Genomic DNA, 26,361 nt, shown 5'->3' with positions numbered 1-26,361 from the left:
ATGTGGGAGAATTAAGGCTGATCGGCTATGTTACCTAACGCATCCAGACGATTCAGATTTTGTTTTTAAAAAAGCATTGTGTGCGTTTCTGTAATTTTATATACGTTTTTATACGCTTAGAAATTATTAGACATGCGTATTTGCATTACATGTATTTCTATACGTAACTTACGCTAATACCCATCTTATCTGGAGCCCTGCAGTGGAACTATTTTTTTGTCTTTCGCTGGATGTTACCCAAGCTTTGTAAGCCTGCGCAATTCTTAAAATGCACATTTATGCTTAATGAGTTACATTCGAGAATTGCACAATTACAAGTCATAAATATGACAGATTACATCGTATATTGGTCATAGCAAAGGGAATTGACACAACTTAACTTCATTCATGCAGTGAACTGTTTGAAATTTGAGAAATCTAATGGAACTACATCCCTTCAAATGTTATTCGGTCCATTTAGAGAATCGTTGGATAGCAAGGACTCGTCAAAAGGCTTTCAGCCTTTAGCCGACTCAAAAATGGAAAACCACAGCTCACCCAACACGACATAAACGAAAATGTTGCAGGCTCGGTTTGATTGAACCTGTTAATGGACGGTAGTGAAAATGCAATCTACCGTCCACGCCCTCTAGCCCTGGGTAAATTAGAACTCAACATTCACACATGTTGTGAGTAGTTCTACTAGGATATAATTAAGAGACTAAATATTACCGAGGTTGTAAAGTTGTACCTAGATCAAAAATAACATTTTTTTTTATATAAATTTGGCTTGCAATGGATCTGTTTGCATTCAATGCTTCACGGGATTCTACATTATTGAATTCTTCAGTGAGGAGATTTATTACCTCTTTTAACTTTATTACTGCATCTTGTGATTCCTGTCTGTTAATAAGCTCTTTCCCATCTTCTAGAACTGCAATCATGTTGTCAATATACTCATCAACTTCGATATCCTCCATTTCCATACTATTAGAATGGTAGATGATATTTCTTGCAGACCTTGTCTGAAATTTACATGTCACAATAGAACTAAAATTACTATGTTAAATTTGTGAAATAACTTTACATGCATTAGTATGGCATGTCTAACGTTACTAAATTATATATGTATGTTATTATTATTGTATGTTTGTTATTGTTATTCGATGTCTTGTCATACATATTCTAAAAGTCCTTATTGTTATTCTATATTTCTTTATTCTTATTGTATCTTTGATATTATTATTCAATGTCGTGTCATTCATATTCTAAGTCTTACCATTGTTATCCTATATGTCGTTATTCTTATTGTATGTTCGATATTCTTATGGTAAACGTCATTATTGTTATTCTATATTTCGTTATTCTTACTGTATCTTTGATATTGTTATTCAATGTCGTGTCATTCATATTCTAAGTATTACCATTGTTATTGTATATGTCGTTATTCTTATTGTATGTTCGATATTCTTATGGTAAAAGTCATCATTGTTGTTCAATATCTGACGATTCTATTTACAAAACGTGTCATTCTTATTCTATGTTATATGATTGTATTTGTATAGCGTCGCTGTGCTATTTATATCGCGGGAAATCGCACATACAATAAGAATATCAAACTTACAAAAACAATAATGAATATACAACAACAATAACGTCTTTGACAATAAGAATATCGAACATACAATAAGAATAACGACATACAGAATAACAATGGTAACACTTAGAATATGAATGACACGACACTGAATAACAATATCAAAGAAACAATAAGAATAACGAAATATAGAATAACAATAATGACTTTTACCATAAGAATATCGAACATACAATAAGAATAACGACATATACAATAACAATGGTAAGACTTAGAATATGAATGACACGACATTGAATAACAATATCAAGGATACAATAACAATAACGAAACACAGAATAACAATAATGACTTTTACCATAAGAATATCAAACATACCATAAGAATAACGGCATATACAATAGCAATAGCAGATTTTAGAATATGAATGACACGACATTGAATAACAATAACAAACATACAATAATAATTACATACATATATAATTTAGCAACGTTTGACATGCCATACATTTAATCGTTTAATTTAATCGTTTAATTTAATCGTTTAATCATTATTTGTATGCTGTGCGAAATCTTTGTATTGCCTATCATACTATTCTTTTACGATCTCATCACCTAAGTTTGTGTTATTGCATTCTTATTTTGTTCACTGCATGATTGCCTTGAATCTAACATATGATCTTAAACGTTTAGATATAATGAACGTCATACAATATTCTTACATGGCTGCATTTGATTACCAGTTAAACAAAGAATTCGTTCAAGCTCTGTATATTCTGAATTCTAACACGATCCGATTCATTTTCCTATTAAACAAAGAAGACTGAAAACAGTGTATTATACTACAACAAATCACTGTTCTGACCTCACAATTATTACGTCATGGCGTCAAGCGGCATAGCGGCGCGCTGGAAAAGAAACCGATTGAAAACGGGCAAATTCTTTATGAGTGTCGTCAAGGATATACTTAAAAGTCCTTGGTAACGTGTTAGAATCGAAATAATATATCTCATTTAGTGATTTGCTCTTAAATAAATCATTGTTTGTCGTTCAGATGCGTATTATTATATCACTCGGGCTGCGCCCTCGTGATATAATTCCTTCGCATCTGAACTCCAAACAATGATTTATTCAACGACAAATCACTGGATGAGATATATTATTTCTTAAACAAACAACGGTTAACGCGCAGACCGGTGGGAGAGCATCATGACGTCACTGCCGCATGACTTCCGGTTTCTTACTTTAAGCATAAATGAAGCTCAAATTAATTTGTATCAAAATATTTCAGTGACCATGTAAGGATGAAAATAATCAAGACCTTCCAGTGGTTTGTCGTCTAATTTACCATAATCCATCGTTCAGATGCTTAGATATTACACCACTCGGGCTAACGCCCTCGTGGTTCAACTCTTGCGCATCTGAAATCTGACCCGTAATAAATTAGACGACAAACCACTGGAAGGTCTTAGTTATTTGTTACACACACTTCCAAGTGATCAAACTTAAACGATAGTAAAACGTGACTAAAACAGCGACAAGTGAGATAGTGCACCAGGGGTATTGCACATTTCATGACATCTGCAATTATCTTTTTGTTGTTTGCATTCTGTGGTTCCAGAGTATATTCTCGTATAGCTATTATTACATATTTTAAACATTTTCTAAAAAATGCATTGAAATGTTTGTTTACTTTCCGCTTTAGATAAAAATTATTAATACGCGTTTTGAAATAAGATATTAAATATTAAAACCTTTGTAAAAACATCTTGTCCCGTTATCTTGCACTGGATTTTTCTCTGCAGATATTTGCTATTGATGTACAGGCGCAACAATCCTGTGCAATCAATTTCTTTGGCGTTCCGTTTTGTTGTATACCCAGGAGCGTTTATATAGCATTTGGCGACTGCCCAAGCATCCGTGCACCAATTCTGAACATCTGTATTTTTCCAGTTGGGAGCTGGGGGATTTGAAGCATGGTTAATGATGATTTCGTCATATATAGCACCACAAACATTGTTTGGACATGTAATCTTCCCGCCAGGAAACATGCAATTACAATTGTTTTGGCCTAATGGGCATTGTTTATTGTTATTTCGAACATGATCTGGCTGAAGGTTGCGTAGATTGCATTGTCCACAGTTTACCATCGGTAAATTATGCTTTTTCTGAACTACATTTATGATGTCCGTATGCTGCTGGTCGATAACATCGTCTGAAAATGTTTCCAGACCTTCCTTGAGATATTTCAGTCCTAGACCAGCTTTCACCCAGTTTCTGTATTTTGGATATTTTAGCTGTTGGCTGTGTGCAAGTTGTTGAGCCATTTGTAGTTATGATTCAAATCTTCAGAGGTTTATTTGTAAATGGACTGTGAAACAAAAGAAACAAAAAACAACATTAACTAAAGAAAGCACATTTGAATTTCTTTTCAATTTTAATAACGGATCACGCAGCACTGCCCATTTTTCGCTTTGGATGCCTTTTTCAAATGTTTTGATACATTTTATCAGGTTTTCAAAAAGAGTACAGAGAAAGTTTATTTCCATTAGGAATATAAACCAGCGTAGCTAAAACATGGAAAGTAAGACATACAAGTTTGTCTGTTATGTATATTGAATGCTGATATATTGACAAATATTTTAATTTTCATCTGATAGCCACTAACGCAGACAATAAAACGGGGGCAATCATTTGTTTATTAAATGATTATAACACCAACATTTTGTATAAGATCACACAGTCAACAACGTAACAACCTTCTTCTAAATTATATCAAAATATATTTGAGATGTTGAATATGCAGGAGACCAAACACGAGGACATTTTACGAAATTTCCCATGAATAAAGACTACCGGTACTTATGTAATGTTTTTTTCCTTTATCTGAACTACATCATATATAATAACAGCACAATAAAACGATCATAGGGTAGTCTTTCAGTGAATAGTATGCACCTTTCCTGTTGCCTTCAAGCCTCAGTTTGCTTCACAGAATCGATCTCAATTTAATTACACTGTCCGCATGCTAGACTAGCCACTAGACAGATAATAATATATTTCTACATTTTTCCTTTTTTGACGAATTTAATTTCATAGAGACAAAAGCCAGTCTATTTTAGAGATGATGTTATGATATTGGACATAGAATATAGACTGGCTCAGTTCACTACATTTAATCATAAAAATGTAAAAAAGATATAACATAGTCTAGGAGCTAGTCTATCCGCATGCTTATAAAATCTAGAAAATTTAGTGCTTAGGGCCACGCTGATTCTCGTTAACACTGATTTATGGTTTCAGATTTGGTAGCTTTTCTGGTCCTTTATGATCAAGGAGAACAATTAATTTTACCATGATAGAATTCCTCTTAAGCCGGTACTAGGGGGCGTGACGGATGTTGTACGTTTCATCACCTCTCATGAAGAGACACAATCAAACTCAATCTGCTGTTTTATGGCTTGGTTGCGTTCTATAAAGGATCTTTTCACAGGCTTTATATTATTCAAAAACGTTTAACTTATCTTCTGTGTTTAACCGCATTTTTTCTCTAAAAATGAATGATAAAAACTTGAGAGTTATGAAAAGAATTATCCTTTGAGAGATATAATTATTGTATTATGAAGCAGTATTTCTTGTCAGCCTTTTAAAATTGATCGGTTGTATAGATATAAACATTAGTCTATTCATATCACTGAAAGTCATTCATTCAATATGAATAGATATATATTCTGTTTATGTTAATTGCAAAGCCCAGGCCCCGTGTTCACAAAACATTTTTCGACCTCAGCTGAGTTTGAGTTTGATATTTTAATATCGATTTTGCTAAAACTTCAAGGTTAAATTCCATCTGAGACAGACCATCAACAGAATAGCCACTTGAAAATAATTTTGAGTATAAAATTAATTTTCAAACATACTATTTTGATATAAATGACAAATAGAGAATCTGTCATTGGTCTCCGGTAAAGATCAGAAAATCCCAACCCGAGGGCACACCGCTCAAGTCTTAAACGAGGCTGTGCCGAGTTTAAGACTTGAGCGGTGCGCCAGAGGGTTGGGATTTCCGATCTTCACCGAACACCAATGATGGATTCTATTTCTCACTTACCCCAACAGAAACAATAAAAACAAGCATGAAAATATGGAATTATTTAAAACGCGGGAAATTGACGTCCGTAAGCAGAAGTGACGTCATGACATTTCAGTGACGCATAATAACAAAGTTCCGCTTTAGTTTTATCGTTTGTAGCGTAACGGTACGTTCTTATCATAAAGTAACGAATTTTGAATCGAGAAGTAATAGTTATAGTATGTGTGAGAGTGTGTTACCAGGATATATCAGAGTTAGGGGTACATCGAGGGTATTTTTCTCTGCACATATCGTCGAGGCCGGTAGGCCGAGACAGATATGTGAAGAGAAAAATAACGAGATGTACCCCTAGCTCTGATATATCCTGGTAACACACGAGCACTACATATTATAACTGTTTTATCGCATAGTTTATCATTAAAATATATATATCATTTTCATTTAAATTTGTTTATTATTATTTTTACTATTTTGATTCCCTTTCTGCGCCTCGCTGACTGAAACACTAAAACTTCTGTTTTAGAAAATGTGTTCCCCAGATAAAAGTACCCAACAAATTTCTGCATTGGTTTTCATTGGCCAGACATATTGTAAAACTTGTTGTTTTGTTTGTAAAAAAAATCAAAGAAAAAGAAACATTTGAGAAATCTCAGAATTTCATATATTTCATGTATTTCTGAATTTGGCAATAACTATCAAGTTTTTGAAATATTCTAGTTTATTTATTCTTTTACTTTATAAATGTAGGTGTTTGTGACAATTCTTTCTCTGTGACCTGTAAATTGGAGCTAAAATCATCTTTTCTTTGAAAGGAAAAAATTATACTCCCTTGATAGGGCCTCAATAGAGAAAAAGTGTTCCGATATATATCGGAACAGTTTTACTGTGCTGATATATATCGGAACACTTTTTTTCTTATGAAACTCCATAGAGATTTCCGTGTTGATATATATCGCAACAGTTTTGTAAGATATCAGCACAGTTTTGTAGTAATAATGTGTGTTACTATGTATAACATGCTGCAAAGATCAAAGGAAAATTGCCGCACTATGCGATAAATACACTATAAGGAACGGAGAGAAAAGATTAAGGTATTTAATATTAATTATTTTACATAAATAATAGGTATATTCAGTGCATGAAGTAGTCCGTCACAGGAGTGTGGGATAACCCATGTGAGATAAGATTTTCCAGCATTTCCAAAAATACACACATTCACAGTTCCGATTGATCGATTTCCGGGAACTGAAAGTGCCCGGATATTCGAGTACAAATCGGCCATATTTGTTTACATGATCATTATCAGAGCGTAGCAGTCCTTTGTTATTTAAAGTTTATTGTCATAATACAATGAGAAAATGGATGATTTAAGTGATATGACACTTGATAAGTTTAGACTGTGGTCTGTACATGCATTGAAAGTGTTTTTATCGCACAGAAAACGGTCAGTGAATGGAACATTCGACGAACTCTCAGCAAGGTTAGTAGATCTACGTACGATATAAAAATTGAATATTTTAGCTGTTCGTAGCAGTTTTCTGGTTCTGAGTATGATGTTTAATTGCTATTTCAACGAAAAGTAGTCAAAGGAATCTGAAAAATGTAAATTAACATAAGGTATAACAAATCACAACCTATATAACTTTATTATAAGATGTATATCAGATCCAGTTAAAATGTGAGTGAGGCACAGTGCTACATGGGGGCATGATAGACTTTCATTGCTTCTTGCTCAATTTCTTTGGATTGCAAATCGTAAATACCAGATATAAGGAGCTGCCTATGCAGATCTACTTGTCAATGTTAGCCAATATGTTCAAATTTTGTTCTTCCTTTTTCAGAGCATTTTGTGTTTGGGAAGAAAATCTGCCGGTAGATGAGAAAGCAGAACAAGCCGAACAACGACTGCTACAGGAGTACAAGGCTAAACTCCATGTGGATAAGGAAGTTGTTCCAGATCCATTTTCCTTGAAAGTCGGGTGGAAAGGGGAGAAAACTGGCATGAGATTGTGGCCGCCAGTATATATTACAGACATTTCAGCCTATCTGAACTGCTCTACTCCAAAGGAAGTAATCCATCGTATTTTAAACGAGTATAAACAGGGAAAAGCATATAGGTACTTTGAAAACAAGTGGGTTAAAGAGGTGTTTGTTCATGAAATTAGAGAAAATAGTGACAAGTGTATCCTTAAGACTAAGGTAACTCCGTCCATGTCAATAAACAGCAAAGCATATGATGTTTGGGCAGTTATTCGGAAAGACACTCAGCAAACACCTGGCGGGGAAATACTTTCAGCATATTGTACATGTACTGCTGGAATGTTGGGAACCTGCAACCATGTTGCAGGAATGCTATTCAAAATAGAACACGCCACAAAAACCGGTGAGACCTCAAAGACTTGTACTGACCGGCTGTGTGAATGGAATGTAGCCAAAGCAAAACCGTCAAAAAAACCTGTGAAAGCTGGGGAGGTTACTTGGAGAAAGGGACACTACAGTAAAAGTGCCAGGGATCTTCAAGTTGAAAAAGAAAAGCATGTGTTGAAAAAAGAATTCACTCCCCTCACGAAAGACCAGTCAGATAATCTTAAAAATCAGACAAAAGCCCGTGATGATCTGTTCACACTGTTGAAAGATGATATCTCCAATTCATGTTTTTCCTTGTTACATGAGAAGAAAAGGGTCCCTGCTCCGAAACAGAATATACCTCCTTCATTGTTAGATATTGCGAAGGAACTTAAACCAACAGAAAGTGTTTCGCCAAAAACGTTCTTGAGTAAGATTGAACTAACCAGTGAACAATGTGACACATTAAGGAAAATAACAGTAGAGCAGTCGTGTTGCGAAACTTGGAAGGAGCAACGTAAGGGCAGAATAACAGCCAGTGTTTTTCAAAGAGTAAGCAGCAGGGTGGACACACTTCGGAAGGACAGCACAGCCGACCCATCTGCTTTAGTGTCCGCAGTACTTGGTCGCAAAGAGACATACCCAACAAAAGCCATGAAACATGGCTTATCCCTGGAAAACCAAGCAAAAAAGTCATACTCTAATGACATGAAAAAGGTCCACAGAAAATTTAAATCGAGTGATTCTGGTCTGAGTGTGTATGTTGAAAAGCCATTTATAGCTGCAAGTGCGGATTTAGAGGTAGAATGTGACTGCTGTGGAAAAGGTCTGTGTGAAATTAAATGCCCAGAAACTATTAAAGACACTGTACCAACTACTGAAAATGTAAAATATTTGAGTGTTGAAAATGGGCAGCTAGTGCTGGACCAAAAACATCCTTACTACTACCAAATACAGGGCCAAATGAAGGTCCTAGACAGAAACTACTGTGACTTCTTTGTATACACTGTTCATGGAAGCCTATGCATGCGTGAAACTTTCAATAATGACTTTTGGCAGGACTTAGAGCAAAAGCTGACATGGTTTTGGCTGACTCATGTATTCCCAGCACTTACAAATGGTGATGAAGAAAGTGACTGTGAAAGTAAAGAAAATCAGGCAAAGACTCCAACTAAGCCATTAATTCCGTCCAGTGTATGCCGCGCTCTAACAGAAATAACTTTACCACAATCAAAGAAGCCATGTGTGCAGATGAAGAAGCGCCGTAAAACCACAAAGAAAACCCCCATATATTTATGTGGAATTTGTGGATGTGACTGTGTGGATGATCCCCAAACTGATGCTGACCAATCTGTAAATTGTGATGGTTGTTATGTGTGGGTTCATTATATATGTGCAGGTGTGACAGACAAAACATTGCAAACACTTGACAAATGGTTGTGTACAAAGTGTAAACCATGTCTGAAAATGTGAACTGTCTTACATAAATAGTGCTGGTACAAAGATTAAGAAACCGGAATATTAGATAAGTTTGTGTAGTTGCTACATTGTACATGAATCTAGTCAATACTGTCTAAAGGTTGCAATTTCAGATGTGTATATGTGAAATAAATAGCTTGACATTATGTAATCAAAAGCAGCAGATGAATTTGTTGAATATGTTTATTCACATATATAAGTAATGTCTTTCAAACAAACTACATACAATTTTAACCCTTGGATAAAATTTGGCAGTTCTTAACTTCCTTTTATTCAGTGCTTTTATTAGTCTAGTGATACAAATACTATTTAAAATCTTACCAATGAACAAAGTTGTAAATGCAAAATGTGCTGTATGATTATCTATATCAATAAATTAATGTGCTCTGTATTTTATGCAAAGTGTCAAAATTGCACATCTGTAAGCTGATGTAAATAGATAATTTTGAAAAGTTCAGTTATTTTGAAAGAATCTGCAAAATCAGCTTGAAATCAATTAATCGACTGCTAGAATGAAAATGATGTTTTTCTTTAATTAGCAGAAACATAGCGCGGGTCAATGCAAGATAAAAACAATTTGTGACGTCATTAGCCCGTATCATGCTGGACACGACTGATTCTGCCTTTGGCCAGTGTAGATCATGATCAGCCTGCACAGCCGTGCAGTCTGGTCAAGATCTGCACTGTTTGCCATTCAGTCAGTATCTTTTCAGTAAGCACCCCTTATATAAATTTAGCAGGGTAAGGGTTTTAAAGAACGATTGGCGGTTTTGCAAAATTGAAACCAGTTTCACCTAGTAATCGAATCGGTGCGAGTTATCTTTTCAGTCCTAAATTTTCCATCAGATTAAAGCGCATGTTTACCTGCTGTAACTGTTGTGATTTTTTTTAATAAAAATCTACACCGTCTACACCGTAAAAAACTATTGTAATTCCCAAAATTGCATTTAATTAAAATATCAAATATAAATATAAAACATGTTTTCTTCATTAAAACAGATGAACTTACAGGGATATTGCAAATCTGGGCCCATATTCATACATGTTTTTAGTCTGAAACTTTAAATGCTAAATTCACATTTTGGTCTGTTATTATAAATCTTTTTTATTACTTTGATGAAACTTGCCACAAACTTAGTACATTACTACAGAATTGTGCTATGCAAAGTTTCAGCTGCATAGGCAAATTGCAAAAGCAATTATGGCAACATAATTTTTTTAAAGTCACAGTCTTATTTTCAGACATAAAATGTGGATGAATATGGGTTTAGTATGGTAGTAGGCAAATTGGCATATTTTTGACATGGTCCTCCAAGTCTGCTTCATGTGGGCAAGTTGTCTGTCCCATGTGGATAAAAGGTTGCTTAGTCCTGGTAAGGAATTAAGGAACACCAGAGTTAATTGACCAATACACATTCTGTAAGTTTTAAAATTTTAATTTAAACATGTTTTTGTATAATTAAGTACAGTGATCAGCAGATTCAGTCTGGACAATACTCTTAACCCTTACCATGCTGGAAATGATTGGTTCTGTCTTTGCGACCAGTGTAGATCATGATCAGCCTGTACATCTGTGCAGTTTGATCATGATCTGCACTGTTCACCATTCAGTCAAGCAGCCATTTTAACAGTTCATGGTACTATGCAAATTTGAAGATGGACAAGTTCATTATATGAATTTAGCATGGTAAGGGTAACAGGTTAACATTTTAGAAATTTCATTCCACATTCTGAACGCAAACTCTAGTTCGATACAATAATCTCATTTTGTTACATGTCTTTTAACTCTTATAAATAGGAGGTTTGAAATTACTAAGGGCTGCACATACTCCTATAATTTCATCAATATGTCCGCAAGTAGAAATTTGAATTTCATTTGCCAAAATTCTAAATGTTTTCAAGCGCCTTATCACTTGCTCAATTAAAATCCTTCTGTTAGCAATTCGTTTAGTTTTCCCTACAGCTGCACTAGTCATCTGGGAATGTCCTCTCTTGCCCGGGGGCACATATAATGTAATACATCTATCAGCACATTCATCACTTAAGTTAAATCCCTTGTCAGCCATGATCATACAGTTACTGGGTATTTTGTCAAGATATCCACAGTCTAAAGTTAGTGCTTTATCTGAAACGCGCCCTAAATAAGCAGGAGATACATAAATTATTGAACTGTTTGGGGAGCAGGCCACTAGAATTTTCAGTGTATTGTGATGTTTATAGTCACTCCATGACTGGCTCTGTAAAAATAAGTCTTTTGGTGTCTCTATAAAAAGTTCAGTACAATCAATAATGGAATGTAAATCTGGCAAATCCCTGAACCGTTCAGGCTTAGAACCAATCAATGCTTCTTCGTCTGGAATATAGACAAGGGAACGCAAAACTGAGAAGGATGCACGCAGCCAGGCAAAAAATACCTTTGAGCACAATGATTCAGAAATATTGAAACGTTTCGCTAAGTCCTTGTTTAAAAGACCAAGTCTTAATTTCATAAGCATCATCATAAATTCGCTTTTTGATGTCAGTTTTCGCGCAGGTCCTAAACGAGTTTTTGGTCTAAAGTTGCGCACTTTTTTCACAACAGAAACTACACCGATCCAACGCCTGTTGACTAATGGCGATATAACAGAATGTAACTTATCAAATAGACTCCTGCTTCCCAGACCTGTGTAAAAGTTTACATCATCGTTAGTTTTCAATATTTTGTCTGTGAAGTTCTTTCTGAATTTTTTATTTTCATGTTTAAGAATTTCAATTTCTGCCTGCAGCTTTGCGATTTTGTTACTTTGTTCGTAAATGTAATTGAAAAGTCCAATAAACATAGCCAAAAGCGTAAATATCACAGGAACAGTGGTCTGGGACTTCGGAAGAGTTTCTACCTCAGGATCTGTTGATTCTGTTTCAATTCTTGCGCTTTCCATGTCAGAATTCATTGAAACCGCTTCAAAGTCCAAACGTTTTTGGTTTCTTTTAGTAGATTCTTCAGCCAGTTTAATTCTCTTTCTACATGGCTTAACTGATGTTGCTTCAAAAAGAGCCATCCGTTTAACACGCTTGCATGCCTCTGTATACCCCAAATTCTCGGTTGGTACAGGATTTTTCAGTGTGGGTTCACCTTCGATAAAATGCTTGGAACAGACGCGACTGTCCTTTGAAGGCGACCACAGCTTGCTTCCATCTTTCCTTCCGACCAACTGTTTCCATTTCTGTCTCAACTCCGGCTTTCTTATCTTTGTAGGAAAAGGGAACAATCTGAAATGATACAAATTTACCACGTGTTATTTTGTATTTTATACAGACAATCGTTAAGAATATACGTGCAAAACCATGTTTACCGTAATTTACTTGTAATGTATTTATCGTGTGCCAAAACACATGCCCCCAGGGCCTCGGATTACCATTCCGAATGCTTGACCGACTGAGCCACCCAGCCACATACACATTTCTTCGCCGTAAAATAATCAAGTTCTATACAGTGACAAGTTTATAAGTACACGTACAGATAATATATACATGTAACTTTCTAAAGAAAATTTTATTTTCATGGAACCCTACTTCTGTGTCGGCACTGTGATCACGTTGATACTATATATTAAAATAAGGCAATGACTTTATCAGTTGATGAAAGATCTGTATATGAAATACATATGAAACACAGATTCAGAAAATAAATGGATCCATATCCCTTCTTCCTAATAATAAACACTTTCAGTTTACCCCACCCCACTCTTACAGCATAAAGCAAAATTGGCAGTCAAATATCATAAAGGCATTTTGCAGCGTTAAGGAGAACTGAAGCTAGGGAAAAACGTCCCACATTTATAAGAGTTTCAGTCTGAAGTGTTCAAGTGTTCACGAACAAAAAGTGAAAGTATACTTCATACACAGATCGTGTTTGCTCCGTTGCACAATATATTTAACATTTCTTTCAAAGCAAGAGATATCTTACCGAAAAGGTGGTTCACATTTACATCTTCGATCTTTACGAAGGCATCCACATGTCTCACACAGCTGAGATTTCCATTTATTCAGCCAATATGACCCTTGAGAACAATTATTGACAGCACAGGTGTACGCCATTTCGGATACGTTTACTCGAAATCAAGTCGCGCAACTCTGTTCGGACTATATTTGGCGCATGCGCAGAACCGCCACTGTAAATGCGTGTATAGAGATTTTTTGTCCGATAAGTGAGAAATAGAGAATCTGTCATTGGTCTTCGGTTAAGATCAGAAAATCCCAACACGAGGGCGCACCGCTCAAGTCTTAAACGAGGCTGTGCCGAGTTTAAGACTTGAGCGGTGCGCCAGAGGGTTGGGATTTTCGATCTTCACGAACACCAATGATGGATTCTATTTCTCACTTACCACAACAGAAACAATGAAAACAAGTATGAAAATATGGAACTATTTAAAACGCGGGAAATTGACGTCCGGAAGCAGAAGTGACGTCATGACATTTCAGTGACGCATAATAACAAAGTTCCGCTTTAGTTTTATCGTTTGTAGCGTAACGTTACGTTCTTATCATAAAGTAACGAATTTTGAATCGAGAAATACACTATAAGGAACGGAGAGAAAAGATAAAGGTACCTGATTTTTAATTATTTTACATAAATAATATGTATATTCAGTGCATGAAATAGTCCGTCACAGGAGTGTGGGATAACCCATGTGAGATAAGATTTTCCATCATTTCTAAAAATAGAGATTTTTCTGTCTTATAAGTGAGAAATAAAGTTTCATTATCAAACTCAGCTGAGACTGAAAACGTTTTGTGAACACGGGGCCACGTTATACCAGGCCCCGTGTTCACAAAACATTTTTCGGTCTCAGCTGAGTTTGAGTTTGAAATTTTAATATCAATTTTACTAAAACTTCAAGGTTAAATTCTAACTGAGACTGACAATCATTACTGAAAAAATGTTTAAAAATCGTTATTAACTTAAAATTTAGTTTTAATCATGCTATTTAGATATAAATGACAAATAAAGTTTCATTACCAAACTCAGCTGAGACTGAAAATGTTTGTGAACACGGGGCCAGATCAGGTAGAAAACATATTATTATTTCATGATGCACTTTTATCAGCCATTTGTGGCGTCTAAACGTCGACGTCCATTTGGCGCGTCGACGTCATTTCCGTATTTCACGTATCATTGTGTATGTTATTGTCAACTGAAGAAGCTTATTAACCACTTCTGTGCCAAGGGCCGATTTTGGGCCGATTGCTTTTACTACGTTGAGTGCCAAGGGCCGATTCGGACCGATCTGTACAGAACATTTACACCTATCATTGAATGAGCTGAACTCTTTTTTCTCAACGCAGAAACATAATTTTGTTCCTATGGATATGAAAACATAACAACGTTACAAGCATATGGTGACGTCATTTTTGAGATGACGTTACACAAGAATTGTCAACGTAATAGTATTTCCCGCGAAATCATAAATAAATAGATTTCAGTCGTTTCAATGTAATACTTCCGACCGAAGAAATCTTCATACAGTACATCTTTTTATAGAAACTTCGATTTTTAAAGAAGAAATATCAAATTAGGATGTTCTTAACATCAAGATATCGAAACTCATTGAACAAATAACAAAAGAGTATAGTGATATGTAACCTTTAAAACTAAGATATTAATTAAGTTCACATATATTTCTTTCGTTTCATTCAAAATGAACGACACACTGTCGGATCAGTATGTTCACAGTATGAAACAATACATGTTCTTTATAAAAAAAACCCCGGGCAAATAAGTATCTTATTGAAATGTTTTCCTTTTCATTGTCTTTATTCCAGAATTGTCCTAAACTGTCGTAGACTGCCTTTGAAACTTTTTCAAAGTTGTTATAGTTATACAAACACGAAATCTGCATTTTTTTGTTTGTTTTAAAATAAAATTTGGTGTATATATATTACAAATGTAAAAAAGAACTATGATCTTGAACTAAATAATACTCGCATTTTGTTGTTATGGTTACCAGTGTATGCAGTCATGGAAAACCTAACTAATATATTTACTTCAGGCATTTTAACAATAATTTCGTAGTAGTCATTTCTACTACTCAGTAAGAATTATTGACAGTCTTAATTAATTCCAGAGCTAGAAATATCATAGTTTAAAATCGTTTTCGAGCAATATCGTTAAAACATGATGTTACGGAAAATTGCAGGTCAAATAGTTTGGATATGAAGCAGTTGTTTGATTGAAGACATTCAAATGTGACTATAAATACCTTGAAATATTTTGTTAAAATGCGGCTTGTTTTTCACCAAAAAAAGCACGAATTGACAGAAATAAAAATCCGTATGCGCTGGATGGAAATCCGATTTCGTATCATACAGGTAAAGGTAAAGGTAAAGGTAAAGGTCTTGTTTATTATAGTGTCACCCCTATTGAAAGGGCCAGCCAATTTGGCTTATGAGACACCTTTATAGTGCGTACCAATTACCTCCCAACTCCTACCACTATGCCAGGCGCCTAACTAATATATTTACTTCAGGCATTTTAACAATAATTTCGTGTAGTAGTCGTTTCTACTACTCAGTAGGATAGAAGCCGGTAACCATTCACTTAACTAGCTCGCGGCTCACGAACCGGCCTTTTCGGAACGAGTCCCATGACAAACATCCCCCGGACGAACGCTCCCCATGGGGCTCGAACCTTCGACCTCCCGATCCCGAGGCGGACGCCTTAACCACTGGGCCACGGTGCCTGGAGTATTTTCATTAATCATCACCTGATAGATAAATAGTTGTTTGTTTCGGCGTTGTTTCAGTCATCTTTTGGTACCTGTTCGGTTGTGTTCTATAATCAGTTCGTTCTATAATCAGTTCAGTTTTTTAAGCAGCAATAATAACAGCTGTATTTGGCTCTGGTGGATTTTACAAGGCAGGATTAAATTCTGCGCTTGCACGACTCGTGTGATCGGGGCCTGGTAAGATTAACTAGAGTCGAATACAACATCTTTGATAAAGTTGCCTATATAATAAACCTTATAAAAACACTCAAATTGTGATATGTTATTTGAGCGTTTAAGTTAATTTGATGGATTTGCTGGATTTTAATTATATAATTTTTCTCAATGAATATTTAATTGGAGATTTTATTTGAAAATAATATTTCTGTTACCAAGAAATGGAATTTTTCGGTGATCTGATATTTTACCAAAGTAAAATTCTGCCTAAATTAAGGTTACTTGTGTATCAAGTAATTTTAAAAGTATGATTGTATCCAATATATTTTGGTCATATAACATCTGCCATGATCCAAGTTTTATGATAAGAACGTCAAAAATCTCATGATAACCAAAACTACTGCGTATTAAACATAATTTAGTGATATTTGCAATTTTGCACAGCCCAAAAAATACAGACGTTAATGACTTGACGATGTCACTGTCACCGTGCAGGGTATTATGACTTTTACACAAAATTTAACAATAAGTTTTCCGATAAATTAAGCAATCAAGTATATATTATTATGATCATTTCAGTCAATAAAAATGTTATTATCAGCGCACGTATAAATTTTAACAGACGACAAAAATTAAAATGGCGCATAAAATTAAACATTCTTAGACAAAAATGAAAGTGCGCTAGCGAAATCAAACGCAGATAAACGCAAAGAGGAGAGTCACACAATGTAATTTATGTAAATTTTCGAAAATGATGTAAATGTAAAGCAAAATAATTTTCGGATGAATGAAAGAGCTAAGTAGATTTACCACCCCTCTGTTTTACAATATAAAATGGTAACTTCACATCAAAAAGGATCATCGGGTTGATATTCCAAATTTTAAAAAAGGTCTTCATGTTTAAGAAAATACATAGCTTCTATAGTCATGTTTATCGTATTTAAAACAACATCTGTTAGATGATGCAATGACATTTCTTTTTATATAAATAAGTGTGTCTCGTTTTTATATCCAAACGACTCTGTGAAAAAGGGTATTCAACTGGAGCCTGATTACCGAGTAAATAGAGATTTGCGGTTTACAGAAATGACTCCAATGGCAGTTGCAAAATAGTGGTACACAGCAGCTTTTCGTTCTAAAATAACTTATACATGCTGCATATTGGAGGGATTACTTCCTGCAGGTATGCGGAACTGTGATAAGAAACATTCTTTGCTCAACGTTTGAGATTCATTAACTAACTCTCATTATTTCAATTCCATGCATTTTGTGTTAACGCCACATAAACCCGGTCTTACTTATTTAAAGGCGTACAAGCTTCTTCTTTTCTTTCACACTTATAAGAGAACATGTAACAAAAGAAAGAATGCCATTGCCGTTTTAAATAAACTAAAAAAAAAAAAAAATAAATAAACTGAAAAAAAGGAAGATATGTTTCATTGTTACAGTTCATCTCTTGCATCTACTTGTAATCTATTATTAGCTCAGCAGGAAAAAACAAAATACTTAAAATCAGGAAGTTTTCCTTATTACAATACATCTCTATCATCTACTTAGCTCAACAGGAAAAAACAAAATACTTAAAATCAGGAAGTTTTCCTCATTACAATACATCTCTATCATCTACTTAGCTCAACAGGAATAAACAATGTACTTAAAATCATTCTGATCGAGACATATTCTCTACATGGTGATTTATGTATCACGTCTAAGCTCACTCGTCGTCCACCTCTGATTCATGCGGGAAACTTCTTTCAGTCACTTCCAGAGAATATAAGAATTACATGTACAGTAGCTGCTATACATGTATGTTAATACTGGTAGGATTCGGGTAAGGAATCCAGCAACACTGTTAATGTGAACTTAACACCGTATTTATATAAAATTCAGTTGAAAAATATGGTTAAACCCATTAAATCATCAAAATAGTTTTCATTGCACCGTATGCTCAATACAACTTCTAGAGAGAGACGGAAATGTATTTATTGTACAGAGGTTGTTGCTCTTGAGAAGTTAATTTAACTGCCTCGATAGCCTAATGGTAGAGCGTCCGCTTCGATGCGCGGAGATGTTAGATTCTCGGCCGCGTCATACCAAAGACGTGAATAATGGTACCAGTAGCTCCCTTGCTTGACGCTCAGCATTAAAAGGGAAACTGGCTTCTCTTCTCTCATACCCTCATGGCGATGGATTCCATCAGGAATGAGTTGTCGATAGTGATTAGTATAAGTTGTAGAACTTGTTTCACAATCGAACTTAAATAAAGTAGTATACTGAACTAAGTTAATTTACTATGAATTAAATGAGAAAGAAAATATTGTCTTTATAGCGAGGTATTCGCTCTTCAGAAGTATATTTATCAGAGATTATACTTTAACTTAAATGTTCTTGAGAAATATCGTTAAATCCCGTTAAAGATAAAATGTTTTCTTGCAGTTTTACAAAGGCTGAAAGTAACTATACTTGTTTCATACATATAGCTAAGTAAATCATCTTTAATATTATGATGGCTATATTTAAGCAGTTGTTGTATGTTGAGTGTCACATCTATTGTTTTACTGTATTTTATGCCTTAAATGCAAAAGAAAAACGAACGCATATATTGGCGTGTAGAATTTACTTGTGTGAGCGCTAAAATGATATATTGATTTAGAACGTACTTGTAAATAATCTTAATAAATACTTAAGGTGGTACTTAATCAATATAAAAACTCATACATACATACATACATACATACATTCGAAGGGAAATTATTTTGCTGAAAACAGACATATTTTGGATAAAAGTTTTGGGAAGTAGTAGTGCATTCTTAGTAGGGCAGTAAAGTGTGGCAATATGTCTCTGTAAATCACTACGCAGTCACAACTGATTTGCTTTTGATTCCTAAAAACATGGCAGTTTCTAAAAGTTTACATAACAGATCTGAGCACTGATCCTGTTAGCCTGAACGTTATCTTTTAAATTTTATAGCTTGTTTAGCAGCGAAATAATTCTAGTTTAATATCGTATATTGTCTAACAGACAATGTCTACCAACGGATTATGCTTTTCATTTCTCAGTAACAGTTTATTTTCGCACAAGTTCATTTCTTCTTCTTTTATAGCATCATTATACTTTACGTGATTTTGTTACTAGACTATTTAACAACAGAGGAAAATTATATGTTATTTTACATAAAGTTTATGGGAGACTGACGTTGAAAATCCAGTAAACTGGAATTGCCGAACTGTGTATTTTTTCCACATTTATCTACTGCTAAGCATATGCAACTATCTGCTTATGATCAGTTTTATGAAAGTTTCATTTACAATATAAAAAAAAAATTCTACCACATGCAAAACAAACTCTATTAACGCATCAATTAACCAGAACGTAATCACTAACGTCAGGATTCTCTAACGGTTTTCGACGTCATCGACGTACATTTGGCATCTTTTGAGTTTTCTGTTGGCAGCAAAACTGTGTTGGTTTATGAATTTTCAACATCGTAGAAAACATACTAAACTCGTTTATGTGTTCAATGACGGCAATAAAGGATTTAGGTTACATATTTTGTGAATTAAACTTTGAGCTTTTGAAATTTTCCAAAATCACATTGAATGTATGCTGTTAATGAAAACAAAATGTATATCAAATGTTTTAAGGATAAAATTAGAAAATGCGAATAAATAATACAATATACAAGTGGCTTTATTATAAGTCGGATACAATATAACCTGTTTACATTAACCCAATAACTAACTAACTAAGATCACAACTGAAATTTTGAATTAGCTAATACCAAAAAGATACAAGATGTACAATAATAAACGACAGGCCTAACAACACGGAATTAGCAATTTATAAAATTATTATACATGTAATTACAGTTTTACCTTTTGATGCAGCTATTAAAAGGCAATTTGATGACTATTATCAATTTGCTTATCAATGATCTATTGAACATAATATAAAATTGTGACAAATTTAATATGATTTTGAAATCCAAAAAAAGATATTTTATAGTTGTAGGGACACCACTTGTAACGTTTTATGCTTGAGTAATTTTCTTAACATGGAATTTCTATTAACTCAGTCTGTTTCTAAGGAGAGGACAACCGTTAACTATTAAAGCTTTCTATCCAATTCCTTAACTTTTAGTTTGTAAATGGTAAATGTAACATGTTGAAGCTAACATAAACAGTTTTGTTAATGGGTGGTTTAACAGATATTTCTTACAAATATATCTTTCCTTATGATACATTAAGGCAAACACATTCGCAAGATCACTGAAAGATTAAAAAAACTAAATTATCTTACTTGCATGAAATATATAAGTCTTTTAACTTCCTCAACTATAATATATAAGTATTTTATCTTCCTCTTCTTTCACATATGATTATTTTAACTTCCTCCTTTATCCAGTGAAATACTGTTAATTTTTTAACACAACATGTGTAATTCATTGCAAGTGAATATCTATATAATGAAGTAATAAACTGTTTATATTTACAACAAGCATATTCCTATAATGAAAATTGCATAGGGCACAATTTTAACGTCACCAGACTTTTTACTACCTTCTAAAGTGGAATTAAAGTGCGCATGCTCAGTAACATTGCGCATGCTTGCTTACATTGTGCTTTGTTACAACGGAGGTGTATATAATTATCGTTGGCAAACAAATTAAACCTTGTTTGTTTTTATTATACTTCTTTCAAGCAGAACTCATTGTTGAAAAGGTATTTAAAAAAGCAAAACCGATCTATATCTTAACGTTTACGTTTCGGGATTTAAAAGGCCTTTCAGATTTAATGTTTTAATAACTTCAAGTTACAATTATTACATTGCAAAAAATATTTACAGTTCACAGCTTTTGTATCGATATATACACTTAACTGAACTATTCAAAAGTGTTTTGCACATTTTTAATCAGGTTATATATTTTTATTCATTACTTGGACAAAGGGTTGTTATATTCGCTAGTGAATCCATTCAATGTATAATTAAGTTCTTCTTAAATTGTACCAGAAAGCGGGGGCATATTAAACATTTCCTTATCTGTCATGAGGAGACTTAATCAAAACAACTTTTTTGCTTTGTTGTATTCTGTGCTTATGTACATATGTTCTTATTTACCCAGATTTCACAATAGGTTTGACAGAGATTAGCCTTGGATCCAGACGTTGATAGGTTCTTGCTTTTGCATATCCCGTTTTCATAATATTTCACAAGCAATAAGGCAATGTTTGCACTTTTTAAAGAATAAATAACCTTGATCTTCTAGTGGATTTTCAGTTAAAACTGTTGGATCACACCATCTAATCCATATAATACTAATTTACGGATGCGAAGTGTGGGGCTATAGTAATCTAGACATGATGGAAAATAAAATGTCCATTATAATTTCTTACGTAAAGTAGGAAACTGAAGGAGCAGTACCCCTAGGCATATGCTGTATGCAGAATTTGAGCGGTACCCAATTGAAATTACCATTAAAGCAAGAATGATCAAGTTTTGGAATAAAATAATCTTATCCAAGCATTCTAAAATTGCCTATATTTGTTATTAGAAGATGATACCGTCTGCACAAGCTTTTAAATGGTCATTAAGGGCATCCTAGACAATACGAGCTATTCCTGTTATTGGCTTAATCAGGCTACAATAAATTGCAAATGTATTTATATCTTGGTTAAAATGTTCTAACAGATCAACTTAATCAGCGGTGGTTAACTTCTCTAAATGGATCCTCAAAAGGCACAGGCTGTAGTTAATTTAAAGATAACCTTCTGATGGAAAACTATTTGTTATCATTGCCTTGCTTGCTTCGACTAAGTCTCCTTCGTTCCAGAACAGGAAACTATCGATTTCCGGTTGCAACCTGGCGCTGGCGACAATGCTATGTTGCACATGAGGGGCGAAAGTGCCCATGGTACCCCCTTTACGACATGGGGATTGAAATGCATTACCTGTTAATTTGTCCTTTCTTTAAGCCCTTAGGAATAGATATATCCCTCGTTGATTTTTCCATAGACCAAATATCCTGAAATATAAAGAATTGATGACATGCAAAAAATGTAACAATTATTCATAATAGTTGCTTATTTGTTAAAAATATAATGTGAGAATTTAAGTAATTTTATATTTGTATACTTACCTTTCTTAAACTGTGTCCATTATGTACCAAATGAATTTAACAAGATTTAAGTAACCCGTGTAAGTCCATGCATTCCGAACTCTTGTTCCTTTTATATCAGTTAAGAAAAGAGAATAAAGTACATTCGTTTACACATAATTTACATGCATATAAACAGATAATATAATAGGTTGACTGTTCATTGAAAAACTATGTTATCTCCCTATTTAAATCAATATGGTTAGCATAGTGTTGCGTTGAACCATCGATGTGTACTGGTTTACCTGGCTGGCTGTGGTCGTTAATTCGTGTACAGACAAAATTTCAAATTAAATTTACATTTGGTTGCCTTTTGTGTCTAATGCAATTACCAGGAACAATTTCGACAAAACTTCCTTAAGATTTTGTAGTATACATATTGTACTTCAAAAAGAATTACATTTTGTCTTTGTAATAAGTGTTATAATGGAGTTTAACTGCGTGTAAGATTTCATTTTTTTTAGTAAACTTTCGGTCTAAACAAGACTCAAACATATGATGAGCGGCGTTTGTACTACAAATCATCATATGCTTCTATGTTGATGATAATTGACCAACTGTTAAGGCTTAAGTGCAAGAGAAAAAATTATCGGCCTGAAAATATGAACGGACATTGAGTTGTGATTGTGGCGATGCCTTAATCCATTTTTATATCAACATAAGGAAAATGTACTTTCGAACTTATTTTGTTATTACAATGTGTGATAAACACATTTCGGTAGTAGCCTCAATTCATAAATAAACTATAGATCCTCGCCCGCCCTACGAACTCGTCCAATCAAAACCGAGTATATACAAACCTAGGTACGTCTATAGTACACAATAAAAATAACGTTCCATATAATTTAGAAACAATGTTTTTCAACTTCTATTTTTGTTTTTGCGTTTTATTCCTTTTTGTTATTGAAATCTGACATTATATTTTTGATATTCTTCATCGTCTAATATCAATTTCTCTATCTAAAATGTGTTCTTGTTTTGATCACTTCCCCTTCAGAACCGTAAAAATGAATATTACCACTCCCGTATGAACTTTATCATTTATGTGTATGTATTTGTTCACATGTATTTACAGCATGCAAACTGTGACTCTAAATAAAAGTACTGACTTGACTTGACTTGAATAATATTTCAGTAAAACCTTGAATAAAATTAAATCATATGTTCTCTAAGTAAACACAAATAACACTGAGCGGAAAATAAAGCTTTTGTTATTGAAGCCCATATTATGTGACACTTTAAAAATACCATTTGATTGATATCTATGTAAATCAAAAAGAAAATACAAATATATAGTTACTCACAGTGCTCTGTCAATATGAAACAATTCCTCTGTCTTTACAACAAGAGTGGGGAAAACAGAATTCTTGCTCATTAAAAATCTTATTTTGTATGACAGTTTTATTTTTTGTTTAAACATTACCAGCATGTGAACCAACTCAGTGAGCTGCGAGTTCGATCCCAGTGACAATGTAACCAGACAGAGTACAGTCGAAGTCATTTTTTGACAAACCAAATTTTTTTGGGAAGTTGTATGTAAGGTTACATTAGTTTAGTTAATTGTTAATTAACTCTTGATTCATAACCTGAATAGTGCTAAAATGGCATACAACTGTGTTAAACAATAAACAACCAACATCTGTCAGATTGAATGTTCTCAAGTTAAATAAAAAATGTATGTACTGGTACTGATAATAAACCCGGACAAATGATAAAGTCGAACACCTTGGAAATATTCGATTGCAATCGGTTATTTATAAAATTGAACACATCATCTAATAGTTTCCACTTACAACACCAACTGGTGTAAACAAAAACAAAATTGGTAAATATTCTGTATAAATAAATGACTTACATAAATTTGTATAAAATTTTTTATCCAAAATTACTGGGGAAGAGGGTGTTTTTCGCGCATGCTCACTTTCGAAACATGAAGGCCTGACATTTGTTAACTTTTCATTACTTGATCAGGAATGACTGTTGCAGCTTTTTGGGGAAAGTTTCAATATAATAATACTAAGAAAATTTTGTAAATGACAAAGGGTTCGAATTTATCATCAGTCAACGTTCATAAAGTCCCCTTTTACATACCACTTTCAGGCCCTCACTTCGTGTAGTTTGCTTACTAAATATAAATTTGAATTATGTAAAGTTTTCAGCAAAGGTTAAGCTTTATTTTGATACCGACCATTGATTTCAATTTGCAGAATTAAAAAAGTTACAGGTAAAAAACCTCATTTTCTGTTCCGGTTTATCATCAGTACCAGTACAGAAAATAAAAAAACACCCAAGATAATAATCTGTGTATAAGTCTACATATCATCAAATCTATTCAAAGTTTGATCTTTAGTCAATATCTGTCTATGTAAAACAGTAATTGTTTAAAGAATACAATCTCTTAATTAGATAACGCCATTAAAATATCATCTAATAATATCATGGAAAATACAAGTTTGAAAAGTTTGTCATTCGGCTTCACTCTTTCCATTTAGTAGCTTGAAATATATAAAACCTATTTATTTCTTTGAATTATAACTTTTGTTTTTATTGAAGATACTAGAGTATATATATTTAAATTATGCAGATGTTCATATTCTAACTGCATCTTTTCATTAATTGTTAAAACATTTCATGAGCATTTCATTTTTTTACTAAAATAATGGCAAAAAGTCTCATTTATACAGGGGTATTACATACATGTTTGATTAAAATAGATATATCAACAAAATGTACCAACAATTCAAACTATCTCAGTAACTATGCATTTTAGATCTTTAATATTAACAAATTTAGCATCACTGACTAGGGAGCTCATTTTCTGTGAACTACATGTATACATAGTATTCAGCGTTTGCCAAAGACTTTCAGATATTTTTACTTGATACATAACTTGTACATTTACATATAACTTTGATGTGAACAATATTTACTGTTCTGACTTTTGTCTCATAAAATGCTCTTTGAACCTACACACATGCGTGCCCGCACACGTACAAAATCGCAACCTCTCAATTACAAAAAGATATACAGCCAAACCTGTATTACGCAGACCACAAAGAAATGAACCCATGCGGCGCCAAATGTAGGTGGCTGTCTAGTCTTGATGCAAGGACCAACTTAAGACCGGTTACGGCCAAGGTAGAATATACAGAGATTTTATTAGGTTCACTACATCTATGACAGTCGTTGCACGACAGCAGTACAAATATTCTAAAACTATTCTTATTAGCATAAAAAACAACAAACACAAAGAGCTGGAGGGGAAATGGCCGCGACTTTATTTCAGACAGCATGTTTTGATTTATAGAAATGAATGTGAACAGAAGGAAAATCACTAGCTAAATTGCATAGCAACTTCCAGACAACGCAAAGAGGCAGAACTGACAACGAAGAAACTGCCAAAATTTAGAGACTTCTTCATTCACAGCTGATGAGAGATTTGGGCAAATTGTTCAGTGTTTGCTTTAACTTATAAACTGCTGTATGCCACACCGAAATGCACATGCAGGGCCACTCAATATTGTATGAAGGAATATTGGTCTAATCAGCACACAGAATGAAGTTTATGTGTTGATTTTTTAACATTTTCAAGTTGTTTGTTAAAATCATTTAAACATTGTAAATAACATGAGCTGAAGTGCGTATAAAAGGATTAACCCACCTCCACTGTTTCAAGACTAAGTCTTAAGGAAGATGCTTATTTTTACCATTTATAATGAAGTTCGAACTTGATTCTGTTTTACAGTAACGGGCACCTTCATATTTGTAGGTGAAACTAGATGTCATGCTT

General features: G+C 33.9%; 3 protein-coding genes across 10 annotated transcripts in view; 1 reads left to right on the top strand and 2 right to left on the bottom strand.

Annotated features, from left to right (window-relative positions):
- LOC123561885 (uncharacterized) overlaps positions 1 to 26,361 on the bottom strand; it is a 64,032-nt gene that overhangs the window by 4,547 nt on the left and 33,124 nt on the right. For 2 of the 8 annotated variants that reach the window (XM_053552780.1, XM_053552778.1), the window contains exons 2-4: positions 22,366 to 22,439; positions 3,333 to 3,949; positions 846 to 1,004 (exon numbers count right to left, since the gene is read on the bottom strand). In XM_053552780.1, the coding sequence (XP_053408755.1) occupies positions 846 to 1,004; positions 3,333 to 3,905 (732 nt within the window). In that variant the 5' untranslated portion in view covers positions 3,906 to 3,949; positions 22,366 to 22,439. Of the gene's footprint in view, positions 1 to 845; positions 1,005 to 3,332; positions 3,950 to 4,932; positions 5,129 to 20,716; positions 20,999 to 22,365; positions 22,440 to 26,361 lie in introns of those variants that run through there. The other 6 variants (XM_053552779.1, XM_053552777.1, XM_053552781.1 and 3 more) reach the window with 6 other exon arrangements.
- LOC123526703 (uncharacterized) lies at positions 6,882 to 10,434 on the top strand. Its single transcript, XM_045305950.2, has 2 exons — positions 6,882 to 7,151; positions 7,513 to 10,434. The coding sequence occupies exons 1-2, from the start codon at positions 7,030 to 7,032 to the stop codon at positions 9,488 to 9,490; spliced, it is 2,100 nt and encodes a 699-aa protein (XP_045161885.2). The 5' UTR covers positions 6,882 to 7,029; the 3' UTR covers positions 9,491 to 10,434.
- On the bottom strand, positions 10,898 to 13,628 carry LOC123527064 (uncharacterized). Its single transcript, XM_045306320.2, has 2 exons — positions 13,443 to 13,628; positions 10,898 to 12,745 (listed from the first exon to the last, which is right to left on the bottom strand). The coding sequence occupies exons 1-2, from the start codon at positions 13,571 to 13,573 to the stop codon at positions 11,278 to 11,280; spliced, it is 1,599 nt and encodes a 532-aa protein (XP_045162255.2). The 5' UTR covers positions 13,574 to 13,628; the 3' UTR covers positions 10,898 to 11,277.

This window comes from Mercenaria mercenaria, chromosome 10 (assembly GCF_021730395.1).
Source record: "Mercenaria mercenaria strain notata chromosome 10, MADL_Memer_1, whole genome shotgun sequence".
Classification (NCBI taxonomy): Eukaryota; Metazoa; Mollusca; class Bivalvia; order Venerida; family Veneridae; genus Mercenaria; species Mercenaria mercenaria.
Note: the sequence above shows the minus strand (reverse complement) of the source record. Positions and strands in the feature narration are given on the sequence as shown.